Below are 13,946 nucleotides of genomic sequence, written 5' to 3'. Positions count from 1 at the left end.
CAGATAGCTGTGTGTGACTCTGCCTCCATCAGTGTCTCCTGTGCCTCCCAGATAGCTGTGTGTGACTCTGTCTCTGTGGCATGTTTTCTTCTGCTCTCTGTCTTAGTCAGTGTTCTATTAGTGCGGAGAGTCTCCATGACCACAGCAACGTGGATAAGAGAAAGCATTTAACTAGGGCTTGCTTACATCAGAGGTCTAATCCGTCATCGCCATGGCGGGAAGCATGGTGGCATGCAGGCAGGTGTGGTGCTGGAGATGTAGCTGAGAGTTCTACATCTGGATCTGCAGGCATCAGGAAGAGAGAGAGACAGGCCTGCTTGAGCATTTGAAACCCCAAAGCCCATCCCCAGTGACACACTTCCTCCAAGGCCACACCTGCTCCAACAAGGCCACACCTACTAATCCCTGCAAGTAACTCGACTCCCTAATGACCAAGCATTCAAATATGTGAGCTGTGGGAGCCGTTCCTATTCAAACTGCCACAGCTTTGGATGCTAGAGTGTATAGAAAATGGAAGATCTCTGGGGCATGCTGGCAGTCAGTCTAGCTAAATCAGCGAGCTTCATGCCCAGTGAAAGAACCTGCCTCCAAAAATAGAGTAGAGAGGGCTTGAGGAAGACACCTGCTGTTGAACTCGTGCGAGTGTACATATGTGCGTCACACACGTGCACAGACTCCCCATGCCGCTCTGCTCTTGAACTCTGGGGCTGATGTGTGGGAGGGTGTACTGGATGCTTGACTGATGCTATGGCCTAAGGTAGACACCAGCATGTTGAATTTAGATCTTTCCTGAAGCTGACTTTGACTGCAGTCTGGTCTGTGCCTTCTGAGAGTCCAGGCTGCTGGGTAGAGTTAGACCTAGCAGTCGGGGCCACAGAGCCTCATGTCTTCCATTCCTGTGGCTCTCTGTTGAGTGACCTGGCTCCTCTCTGGGCTGTTTCTAGCCAGGCTCCAGAATGAATTGTGCCATCTCACCTCCCTCCTCAGGACTTCTTGAACCTGAGGAGACCCCCGAGAGGGGGAGGGGTGGCTGTCTTGTCTGTGAAGGCTCCTTGCCTGCCTGGCTTTCTTTGTCCCCATATGGTAGGACTTGGGGTGGGGGGTGGGGAATGGGGACTCTGAGGGAGACGTGTTCTGGTCACAGCCAGGTCCTCTAGGTCTCCTGGTCACTTCCCTGCTGACCTCAGTGTCTTTGTGGCATCATCCTTTTCTTTCCTGGTGGAATAGTGGCTTACCTGCAGAGCACACCTGGGTGACCCGTTAAACCTCTTCCTGCATAGGCCTGATCTGCCTTTCAGGCCTGTGGATATCTGAAGGCCGCAGAGGAGTGCTTTGAACTTTGCTAGCTGTCATGATGTGATCATGTGCAGGTGTATCTGTTTTTCTGTTGGACAGTACTTCATCAGTGAGTTAGGTGTTTGGTGCTGGGTAATGGGAGGGAGGGAGAACTGACCAGATGGCTGTCACAAAGGGTGGCATGGTGAGCATATGGACACATGGGTAAAGGGAGAAGGTGTGCTCAGGAGGCCAAGGGCTTCTGCTAACCTTGCCCTCTGCTCTTCTACCCTTTCTAGAGAGCACCGGTGATACAGTTCCCCTGCAGCGGTCCCAGTCTCTTCCCCACTCGGCCACTGTGACACTGAGTGGGGCATCTGACCCACATGCCCTTGGTGGCTCAGCCCTGAGCAAGAGAGAGACCTCTCGGCTGGACAAGTTCAAACAGCTGCTTGCTGGCCCCAACACAGACCTTGGTGAGTCCCTGAGAGTGGGTTGTCATTTCTTACAAGACCAAAGGGGTCATAACTGGTTTCACATGTGTGCTGTGTTTTCATGACATTCAGTCTCTAAGACGCTGGTACTTGGGCTGCTTAATTCCTTTAGGCATGTTTGCTAACATATTCCCAATACAGCTTCCTGGAATATACATTTAATCCTTTTTTCTTAATGCTACAGTATGCTTTTCCTACTGTGGTCCTCAGGGGTGCCCCTAGAGGCCTGGCAGTTGGCTGTCCTTGGTCTTCATAGGCTGTGGGTTGACTGTGACATCTGGGAGATGAAGTGGGGTGACTACTGACTTCGTACTTTGCAGACATGGAACTAGGGATGGCGTGAGTGTGACAGGTAGGACCCAGGTGGGCAGTGGGGAGAGAAGGTGGTCATGGGGTGAATTGTTGTGAGTCCTTGGTCACCTGCAGTACCTGTGTGGACACTTGCTTTCAGGATCCTGTGGTGGGATTGCCGTGTCCTGACTGGTTCTTTCATTTTCACAGCCTGCGTTTGCTGAATGAGCTCAAGGATAGGCGTTTATGAGGGACTGGATTTTCTGAGGCCTGGACTGGTCCTGGCCATGGGGTCATTCATGGCAGAGAAACAGTTTGGGAACATGAAAGATAGAGGCAGTGCCAGAGTAGCATGCTGCAGACTGAGAACTGGGAGGCGCAGTGCCCATTTTGGTCAGGAGGTGGCGAGTGGGGCCTGTGGATGGGCCGCAGGAAGCTGACCTGTGCATTTGGGAAGCTTTAGGGAGGATGGCCAAGTTTTCTGTTCAAGGCTGGAGCAGGGCGCCTTAGGTCTTAAAGTCTGTACAATGGAATTTTTCTCTTAGCTTAATACTTTTTTTTCTTTTTGAGTCAGGGTCTCCCTATATAGCCCTGGCTGTTCTGGAACTCGTTATGTAAATTAGGCTGACCTTGAACTCACAGAGACCTGCTTGCTTCTTCTGAGTGCTGGGATTAAGGGCATGTGCTACCATGCCTGGCTTTTAATTATGTTTTTAACAAATCAGTAGCACATGCCTGTCTTGGAATATTGCAAAGCATAAGAGGTTGAAGAGTGCAAACGGGCACTGCTCTCCCGTTTCAGGAGCCTCCTGTCAGAGGTGGCCTGTACGCCTTGCTCCAAACGAGTTATTTATGTAACTTTATACTTAGGAAAGGTCTCCAAGATAGAACAAGCAGCTTTTACACACACGCCACGCACTTTCCCCAGTTGTCTGCATTTTCTCCATTCACCATTCTTGTCTCTGTGTGTGTTTCCAGAACCGTTAGAGAGTATGTCGGAGACCTCCTTCCACTTCCTCCTGAGAGCTTTGCTCTGCACTTCCTTAGCGTGCAGGAGTTGGTTCATTCAGTGTAAAGAAATGTAGCTGTGACACAGCGCCGTTTGCCTTGTGAGGATGCACGGTGTTCATTCACACTTTCTAGCTGTACTCCAGAATGTTCAGTATATCTCCTGTTTGCTTGTCCACAATCGAGAGCGCAGAGGACCCTCCCCACAGTCCTCTCTGTTCTAATACCTCTGTGAGCCTGGATGCTGGTTTCCCCTGTGTGTGCACTTTGATCCTGAAACATTCAAGGCACACAGGCAGTTATTTGTCAGGGTCCCTCTGTTTATGTGTGTCTGCGGCTTCCTAGTGATTAGGTCCAGGGGAGTGACTCACTCTCGGCAGGAGCATCACGTTGGGGTGTGTGTTCTCACCCTTTCCTCGTCTCTCAGAACCTAAGCAGCAGTCTGTAGAGTGACACCATGGAGTCTGTGCATTTATGTAGTACTTTTTCTTCATCTACCCAGATGGACATGCTGGGCCTCACCTTACCTTTAGAATTTGTATGTATTTACACATTAGCACGTAGAGTGCCCCACAGTTGATTTCACAAGCCCTGGACTGATGGGGATGGAGGCTGGCACTGAATGTCTGTTAGTTACTACAGCCCGACCTTGTACAGATAAGGCAGGAGCTCTGAAGGCATCTGCCGCATTGATGATGGTGTCTGTGGGGCAGTTCTCACCCGGGGGGAGGAGGAGACTACAGTCAGGATGGTTTGTTTTAGACTTGGCATAGAGCTAGATAGATGGAAGCTCCTTTGAACCAAGATAGAAAATAGGGTTTTTCATACAAAAGGAGTAGCAGAATCTCCTGGTTGAAGTCGGAGTCCTATCTCTGACTTTCTAGCACACTGTGCACCTGTGTTTGGCTGAACAGGGGCTGTCAGCTGCTCAGGATCAGTCAGTGGATCTCACTGAGTGTATAGGAGGAGGTGGATCTCACCATGCTTGTGACAAGAGGCTCTGGAGTTGGCCATCTGGGTGGAGACCTTGAGCAGGTGGTAACTTGTGATCCTGGTTGTTCAGTGTCCTTGCTCACTTGTAAGGTGTGCCTGCCTGGAGCTGGACGGAGACAATGCATAGACCTCTAGAGTGCTGCTCTAGTGAATGCCCATGGATACTCATGATCACAGTACAGCCCCGTGGTTGTTTGCAGACATTTTTCTGGCTATGTCCATTGGTTTATGCCATAGGCATGTGGCCAGGTGGCCAGGAGATAGTTGATGAAAACAGGTTTATCTGATGGCAGTCAATTTGGTTCAGCTCTGGGCGGTGGCTAGAATCTTCTAGTGGGTCTTGCCACTAGGGCAGCATTAGAAGTCAAATTGTGCTTGCAATAAAGCTTCTAGGGCTTGTGGGTCAGCATGAGCATATGTGGGTGAAAGGTCAGATGTGAAAATCAGGCCCTTAGGTTGGTGTGATTATAGTTTTATTTTTTCTTTAAGAATTCTGTTTGAATGTTTAAAGCCAAAAAGTTAAAACCATTTGCTTTCAAAGATAAACAATTACTGGATTTGTATTTAGTGGCAAGAGAAACATAGCCTGTAAATTGCCTGTTTTCCTAAGGCCTTTAAGGTAGCTCTGAGGACAGTGGAATACATTATCCTCCCATTACATAAAAACCAAAGTGGTAAATATTTGCCGAAGCTGGAGAAGCAAATCGCTGATGTGCGAAGGACCAGCAGAAATGGCTCTACCTGCCGAAGGCCTGTGCCAGCATCCGCTGCTCTTTGTGTAGCTTATGCTCTTTTATGAGCCCAGGGATGAAAGTGGCAAATAGAACTTAACAGCTCACTCCCCTCTCAGCATCAACTCAATATTTACTCACACAAAGCCTGCCTGCTTTGAAGCCTGGGAAAATGACACTTGGAGGCATTCGTGTTCGTCACGTGTGTCTGCTGATCAGGAGCACCATTCGGAATATGCAGAATGTGATGTTTCCTGAGGGCTGCTGAGTGACTGCCGCACAGCACTGGGGCCCCGTGGGCAGGCTCTGCAAAGCTCAGCACTGGAGAGCTGTCAGCCAGCAGCACTGAAGATGGCCCCTTTGCTCTGAGGACTGAGCCAGGCACAGAGCTGTGGTCTCGGGTACCCAGGTTATCCACTCTGGGTTTGAGGATGGCAATTGTGCCTGGACAGAGTGGGAGGAAGGCATGAATGAAGTATGGAGCCATGTTCCCTGGGAGCATGGCCATGAGCAGATACCCCTGCTCGCCTTTGACTTGTGACCACTTTGCATGGTCTGTGACAATTGAGACCACTCCAGCGTCGGTGCTGGCTGTGTTCTTAACTCTTTGTGACCAAGTCACTGAGTGTCTCACCTCATAGGTGGAAATCCAAGCTTCCTTACAGAGTTCTTGTGAAGACAGGAGGTAATTTATGCTTTCAGCCATAGGGAAGACATAGGGATCCAGGCCAGCATAAGCCTTGCGCTCAAAGATCTGGCATTCTTGTCTGGGGAAGACAGACAGACACAAACCCACATTGAGTCCCTCAGGGATGCTGAGACGGTGGTAAGTACGCCTGGAGATGAAGCAGTGCCGAGGGATAACTAAGGTGCTGCTGTCCCCGATGGTCACCAGACACCCTTGGAAATGAGCATGTTCTGCTGAACCTTGTGTGGAGAGAGGCCGAGTATGGAGGAAGATGTTCCAGGGAGAGGAGCCAGGGTGCAAAGGTCCGGTGGTGGGAGAGTCTCAGTGGAGAGAAGGTGCTGAGGCCAAGAGAGGCTGGGGAGAGCCAAGCAGAGTAGGAAGGCACTTGGACTTGGGACTCAGAGGCTCAGGAGGAGGCATTCAGCTTTTGCTTGAGCACAGTGTAAAGCTCCAGGAGGCTTGGAACCCTATGGATTAAAGCTCAGAAGGAAGCACCCTGAGGGCTTCCTGCAAGAGGTGGCAAGTAGCCTTGGACTAGGTGAATTTCTTGGGCAATTGGCCAAGTGTGGAGGGGAAGGAGAGGCAAGATGGTTACTTGGGGGAGGAAGCCAAGCCAAGGGTCTTGGCCGTGGATGTGGTGGGTGATTTAAGTACTATGTGGTGAGCCTGACTGACTGCACATGAAGCAGGGTGGACTGGGAGGAGAGGGCCAGATCATCATAGCTTAGAGCCCAGAGGCAGCAAGAACGTGAGACCTGGTGACCCAGACACAGCACTTTTCTGGAAAGATCATTTCATCAGAGGGAGCTAACATTGGTCTTTTGATACATCCAGGAAACCGAAAACCAGTGCCATGGTACCTCAGGACTCATAAGTCTCTGTCCAACTCCACAGCACCCCTTGTCTGTTCCTTGTTAGTGGCTGACTGCTCAGGAGGCAACCCTTCAGTGAACGGAGCAGGGCAGGATAGGATGCGGCAGGCTTTGGGCTCTGTTCCCAGCCTCCAGGTCTCTCTTGATTTTGCTTACTGCAGATAGCAGCATTCTTAGTGCTCTTTGGAGGCCAGAAGTTGTTTCTTCTCCTGTGGGTCTTGTTGGACTAGCATCTGGTCTAGAAGAAGTTGGCTGTGGGTATCCTGGGATGGCTGGGAAAATAAGCCACTCCCACATCTCAGGCAGCTAGCTAGCTAGTGTCCAGTGTTGTCCTCTAGTAGCCAGAGCCACAAAAATAGCAAGGTGCCCTTAGCCTTAGTTGGGGTTTGTTGGGTATTAGGGAAGGGTGTGTGCGTGCGTGTGCGTGTGCGTGTGTGTGTGTGTGTGAGAGAGAGAGAGAGAGAGAGAGAGAGAGAGAATATCAGTGTTCAGTGTGATGATAATGTGAGAGGGACAAAGCAGGAAGTAGGTAACTCTTGCCCCGGATCTCACCAGGGAAAGTCGCTCTGAGCTGTTAACTCACAGGCCCGACCGAGGAAGCAAGCTGTCATGTCTTACCAGGGCTCCTTTCCATGTGCACCTTCGCACATCAAGGGCCCAAGCAGCCCTCATTTGCTGGTAAATGGTTGTTATGAACATAGACTTGTCGGCTCAACCACAGTACAGTAACGTGGCAGGGCCAGGGCTCACTAGCCATAGGCTCCGGGCTGCCTCTGCTCTGCTGCCTTTGTTCCTCAGCCTTGTTGGCTTGTGTGCTCCCACCTGTGTGAGAAGCTCTGTTATCTTCTCTGCATGTCTCACCATAGCCATTCTGTCACATCGTTAATGGGAGTGTGGCTAAGGCTGGGAGCACTGAAAAGATGGGAAATGCAGCGAACCCAGATGGCCACTGTGTGCACCTGTGGTGTCTGAGGCAGCACACTCTTTCTTACCTTCTTGTTAACTCCCAGTCATTTCCTACCCAGCCTTCAAATGCCAACAAGTTCCCCCCACCCCCACTGTATTTGCTTCATCTGCAGCCCTGGAAGGTGTCTGAGCCATAGATAAGCATACTGGTTCCTGACTCAACTTCAGTACCATCTTTGTTTTCCTTTTAATGACATTCTCATGACTGGATGTGACATTTGAATGACATGTGATGTCACTAAGTTTAAAACAACCAAACTTTAATAAATATGGCCTTGCACAAGCTAGTTGTTTCGTTAATAACTACAGCTGGGCGTATCTTCAGTGTAATAGAGTATTGTTCAAGGTTCTTTTAGGTACCTTGTTTCTGGGGATGATGAGCTTTGGTATGTAATCTTCAGAGAAAATATTATCAGTGTTCATAGGCTACTGTATAGTTTTGAACAAGCAGGCAGTCTTAAAGTTGCTCTGTTACGTTTGCCCTTCTTTCTCACTGTTTCTTTTGAAGATTAGGGTGCTAAATAATTGTGCAATTAAGAGACTACAGGATCAGTGGCATTAGTGTGAAATTTTCCTCTACTTGAGGACAGAAGATTGGAAGAGTACTGAAGAACTGCAGGAAATCCTTGTTCCTTATTCTCGGCAGTATTGCGTGTGTGCCTATCATTGGTCTGCCTCTAACAGTATTAGAGTTTGTGTCCATCTGTCCACTGTACAGATTGAGCCCCCTGCAGGCTGTGGCTGTGAGACACATGTCCCTATATTCTAGGGACCTTCCCAGGCATGTGCATACAGCAGTCACAGGATGTGTCAGTGAAGTCACTGGAGTCACTACATGTCAGTGTTTTAATGGTCACCAGTATTTCTGTCTCACCAGTTGACATAGGCTGCTTTGTGTTAGGGGGACCAGAGGAGAGGGTTTTCTGAAGGTAACAAAACCAGATCCAGAGGCTTTCCATATATGGTGCTGTGTTTTTCTCTGGAAGGTGTCTAGAGACTGAATCTAGTTCAGTCATGCCAAGGATCTCGCCTCCAAGCCACTTGTCCTCTCATTCATGGCCACCAGGTGGCGGTCATTATCTTGTGTCTGTATCCTTGACTCAGAAAGGCAGACTTGAACTGTTTAATGTATTATGTTGACATAGATTCGTGGTACAGTGATGGTTTCCTAAAGACATTGTCACGGAAGTACCACTGCCCTTCCCTCTCATTCCATTCCTTTTCCAAACACTTCCTCGTCTACTGTCACAACACCATGTGTGTGGAAGGATGACTGTAAGCATCTGTGCAAAATCTAGGACCACAGTGAGAGCAGGCGCACAACACTTTTTCCTCCAAGTTGACTTGTTTTACTTAATACAACCTCAGTTGTACCTGTTTTACTACAAGTGACATCCCCTTACTCTCCCTTATGGCTAAGTAAACTCCGTGTATGTGTGACAGTGCGTGCATGTGTGTGTGTGTGTGTGTGTGTGTGTGTGTGTGTGTGTGTTTGTCCCATTGTCTGGTCCACTCTTTTGTAGATGGATTCCTGTTCAGATCCGGTAGTCTGGCTGTCATTAGCACTGCCATAGTAAATATAGACGTGCAGTCTCTGAGGTGTGCTGACTTAGAGTCCTGTAGGTGTTCACACTAGAGTGATTGACTAGTGGGTCACAGTTTTAGTTTTCTTTGAGGAATCTCCATACTGATTTCCATAGCAACTGAACTTGTTTATACTCCAGCGGAACCCATTTCCCTACCTTGTCACCAGCATTTGTGGCCACCAGCATTGTGGCTGTCTTAGTGATGGCCATTCTGACCAGAGAGAGAAGCAACGTCATTGTTGTTTAGTTTGTATTTCCCTGATTGCCAAGGCTTTCGGACTTTGGTTTTCATTGGCCAGAATATAATCTTTTTTAAGTCTGTTTCGTTAGTCCATTTGGTGAGTCCATTGCTGGGCATTTTGGTTTCTAATCTGTTGAGGTTTTTATATGTTATAGATATTATTTCTGTGCCACATGTGCAGCTGGCAAAGATTTCAGTCAGTTATTGCCTTTGCTGTGCAAGCTTTACAATTTCCCGCATGCTGACTGGTCATGCCCTATTCTCTGAGCTGTTAAGAGTCCTGTTCAGAAAGTCCCTGATCACCGTCTGTGTCTGCTTCCCCAGGTCTTCCTCTAACAGTTTCCGAATATCAGGTCATACGATAAGGTCTTCATTCCTCTGTGAATTGATTTCTAGTTTTATTTTTTTTTTTAACATGTGAATACTTGGTTTCCCCAGCACTATTTGTTAAGGAGGCTATCATTTCTTCAGTGTACATTTTCGGCATCCTTGTGAAAAATCAGATGTCTGTGTGCGTTTGTTTCCGGGTTTCTTCTTGTATTCCTGCACGTCTGCCTGTGTGACAGCCTTGCAGTTTTAGTTGCCTCTGTAGTGCACTGAGGTGAGGCGTGCTGAGATCTTCAGTGTTGTTCTTCTTGCCTGGGATAGCTTTGGCCTTTCCCTTCCGTATGAGTGTTAGCATTGCTTTTCTGTTTCCTATATAGAATTTGCAGTTTTGATGGTGATTGCATTAGCATTTGTCATCTTTATTGTAGAAGTCTCTACATCTTTGGCTAAGTTTATTCACATATATTTTATTGTTCTGAAGGTATTGTGAATGGGGTTAACTTTTTGGTTTCTTTCTTAGGTCTTCTTTACAATATGCTCATTTCTGACATATAGGAGGGCTACTGATTTTTGTTAGTTGACCTTATACCCAATTTGCTGAAAGTTTTTACCAGTTCTAAAAGTTTCCTGAGGAAGTCTATAGGATCAAGTCATTGGTCTGCAAAGGATGACTTAACTCCTTTTGTAGCCATTTTATTTCTCTTCTTGTGCTTCAGTAAGACTTTAAGCAGTACACTGAGAGTAGATACCCATCTCCTGGTCCTGATCTAGTGGGAACTTGGTTTTGTTTTTCTCCGTTTGTTATGATGTCGGCTGTAGGGTTCATAACTAGCCGAGATACGTTCACTCCACTCTTAGTCTCTTCAGGATATTTATCATGAGAGGATGCTGGACACAGTCAAAGGTTTTCTGCAACTGTTAAATGACCATGTGATTTCTGTCCTCAAATCTGTTTATGAGATATTGTATATTTATTAACTCGTGTGTGTTGAGCCATCCCTGCATTGTTAAAATGAAGCCAAGTCGACTGGGATGAATACTTGTGCTGGCTAATTTTATGTCAGCTTGACACAGGTTCTGAGAAGAGAGGACCCTAATTGAGAAAATGTCTTTTAAGATTGAGACTGACTGCTTTGTGATTGATGGGAAAGGTCCAGCCCATTGTGGGTGGGGCCATCCCTTGGCTGGTGGTCCTGGGTTCTATAAGAAAGCAGGCCAAGCAAGCCATGAGGAGCAAGCCAGTAAGCAGCACCCCTCCATGGCCTCTGCATCAGCTCCTGCCTCCAGGCTCCTGCCCTGTTTGAGTTTTTGTCCTGACTTCCCTCAGTGATGCACTTTTTTTTTTTTTTTTTTTTTGTGGAAGTGTGAGCTGAATTAACCCTTTCCTCCCCAGCTTGTGTTTGGTGATGGTGTTTCATCATAGCAATAGTAACCCAAACTCAGACAAAGAACTCTTTTCAGCATGTTCTTGAATTTGGGTTGTACGTATTTTCTGTTGAGACTTTTCTGTCTGTGTTCTTTGGGAGATTGGTCTGTAATTTTCTATGTGTGTGGGTGTCCTTCATCTGGTTTTGGTAGCAGGGCAATATTTGAGTTTGAAGTCATTCCTTTTTTCTAGTTTATGGAATAATTTGAGAAAGATTGCTGTTCCTTCTTCCTTAAAGGTCTGATAGGATTCTGCAGTGAGTCCGTCAGGGCCTGGACTTATTTTATGTTTGATTGGGAGATTTTAAATTACTGCATCATTCTTGTTGCCCACTACAGATGTTTCCATTCTTTATCTCATCTTGGTTTAACTTCGGTAGGTAATGTGCCTTTAGAAAGTTATTCATTTGGTTTCCTAGATTTTCTTAGTTCAGTGTTCTGTTTTGTATTTCTAAAAATCTGTTCTTTTGTTTTAAAGAACTTGATGTGTGTTTGTGTGTGCATGTGTGTTCTGCAAGAGGTCAGAGGACAACTGGTGGGAGTTGGTCCTCCTCCACTTCCTCCTCCTCCTCCTCTCCCTCCCCCTCCCCCTCCTCTTCCTCCTTTCCTTCCTCCTTCTCCTCCTTCTCTTCTTCCTCTTTCTCCTCTTCCTTCTCTCCTTCCTCCTCTTCATCCTCTATTCTCCTCCTCCTCTCCTTCCTCTTCCTCCTTCTCTTCCTCCTCTTTCTCCTCCTCCTCTCCTTCCTCTTCCTCCTCTTCTTCCTTCTCCTCCTTCTCCCCTTGTTCTCTCTTCTCTTCTACATGGATTCTTGGGATTGAACTCAGGTTGTCAGGCTTGCCTGCAGGCACCTTTATCTTGTAAGCTGTCTCTTTGCCCTGGGATATGGTTTGAAGGTATGTCGTTATGGTTTTTCTGAATTTTTTTGTTATCTATCATAATATATATATTTTTTTATCTGTAATTTTATTAGCTTGGGTCTTTTTTTTGTTAGCTTAGCTAAGGGTTTGTCAAGTTTGCTTATTTTTTCAAAGAATTCTTCATCTCATTGATTCTTTTTTTTTTAATTTCTATTTCCTTAATTTATGCTCTCATTTTATTTTTTTCCTTACAGCTGCCGTTTTGAGTTTGGCTGTTTTTGTTGGTGATAGGGTTGCTGTGCATAGCTTTTGTTTGTTGAGGCATGCTCCTTCTATTTCTGGTTTCTGTGGGCTTGTGTCATGGAGGGATGATGAATAGCATTGAAGGCCTTTTCTGCATCAGTTAGATGATTATGTGATTTCTGTCCTTGGGTCCATGTATGTGATGCTTTATATGTATTGATTTGCTTATGCTGACCTGTCTTTACATCCCTGCAATGAGGCCAACTTGATCATGGTGAATGATCTTCTAGATGCATTGTTGAATTGAATTTGCCAGTATTTTATCCTCGTCAGTATTCTTTATCTTATCTCAATGAACTTTGGTAGGTAACGTGCCTTTAGAAGGTTATCCATTTATTTTAAAAATGTCCAGATTACTATTTTTATTTTGTATTCTCGATTTTTTTTTTAATGTTTTAGTATGTATGGGTGCTTGCTTCACAGGAGAAAATTTAACCCCATTAATGAAAGAAGTCTGTAATTTTCTGTTTGTGTGTGTTTTTGTGATCAGAGTGACACTGGTGTCATAGAGGAGTTTGACACATTCCTTTCTTTCTACTTTATTGAGTAGCTTGGGAAGCATGTGTGTTAACTATGTTTGAAAGGTCTTGTGTTCATTATGAGTCCACCTGAATCTGGACAGTATTTTAATTTGGGAGACTTTACTCCTTCTTCAGTCTCACTGATTATTGTAGATTCATTTAAGCTGTTTATATCTGCGATTTTGGTAGGTCACGTGTGTCTATATCTACAATTTGCAATTTATTGGAATAGAGGTTTTCAAAGTATGCCCTGGTGACCTAATGAAGTTCATTTGTGTCTAGTTTGATGTCTTCTTTGTCATCTCTAACTTACTGATTTGTGCCTTCTTACTCTCTTGATTAGTTTATCTAATGGATTGTCAATCTTGTTTATCCTTTCAAAAAGCCAACTGCCACTGCTGGTATATTTGCTTCTGTTTCATTGCTTCTGGCCTTCATCTTTATTATTTCTTTCTGTCTCCTGTGTTTGGATTGGCTTGTTCTTGCTTTCCTAAGTTCTTTAAATTATTTTTATTTCATTTTATATCTATGAGTCTTTTACCTGCATACATATCTATGTGTTATGTTCATGCCTGGTACCCATGGAGGCCAGAAGAGGGCATCAGATTTCTTGGGACTGGAGTTACAGTCACTTGTGAGCTGCCATGTGGGTGCTGGGAATCAAGCCTGGGTGCTCTGGAAGAGCAGTCAGTGCTCTTAACTGCGGAGCCATTTTTCCAGTCCTTTGTTTTACTAAGTTTTTAACATGTATCATTAAGTTATTTATTTGAGATACCTTCAATTTTTAAAAAAATTAGCTGTGAACTTCCCCCTTAAAACTACTTTCACTGCATCCATAGGCAATAACCTATGAGTTTTCATAGCTTTAAATTTTAGGAATTTAACTTTTATCCCCTTAACTTAATGATTGTTAGGTGAGTATCAGTCTCCATGGATGCCCGTGTCTGTTTGCAGTTTTTCTTGCTGCTGGTCTCTGCTCTGTATTCCATTGTGATCAGATGGACTGCAAGAAATTATTTCAGTTTTCTTGATCCAGCGTCTCTATAACCTGATAAATCTGTCTTCCACTTGATCTGTTTTATTGGTGAGGTCTCCACTGAGTTATTTTTGACTTAACTTCAATTTGATTTTTTCATATTTATATTTATTGAATCCATCCTTCATTTGCTGTATTGACATCTTTATTTCATTCAGCTGTTTGTATTGTCTTTGAATTCATTCAGGAGTTCATGTCCTCTTTGATTTTGCCAACACTCTTAAAACCATTCTTTTGAATTCTCTGGCACCTGTCTCTCTCTCTCTCTCTCTCTCTCTCTCTCTCTCTCTCCCTCTCTCCCTCTCTCCCTCTCTCCCTCTCTCCCTCTCTC

The 13,946-nt window shown here is 45.8% G+C and overlaps 1 protein-coding gene across 1 annotated transcript in view; it reads left to right on the top strand.

The window, feature by feature from the left end:
• Tbc1d22a (TBC1 domain family member 22A) overlaps nt 1-13,946 on the top strand; it is a 273,067-nt gene that overhangs the window by 20,886 nt on the left and 238,235 nt on the right. The window contains exon 4 of the mRNA XM_028753701.1: nt 1,575-1,751. Coding sequence (XP_028609534.1) covers nt 1,575-1,751 — 177 coding nt within the window. The remainder of the gene's footprint in view (nt 1-1,574; nt 1,752-13,946) is intronic.

This window comes from Grammomys surdaster, unplaced genomic scaffold (assembly GCF_004785775.1).
Source record: "Grammomys surdaster isolate TR1022 unplaced genomic scaffold, NIH_TR_1.0 125953, whole genome shotgun sequence".
Taxonomy (NCBI): domain Eukaryota; kingdom Metazoa; phylum Chordata; class Mammalia; order Rodentia; family Muridae; genus Grammomys; species Grammomys surdaster.
This window is presented reverse-complemented; position numbering and strand designations above follow the sequence as displayed.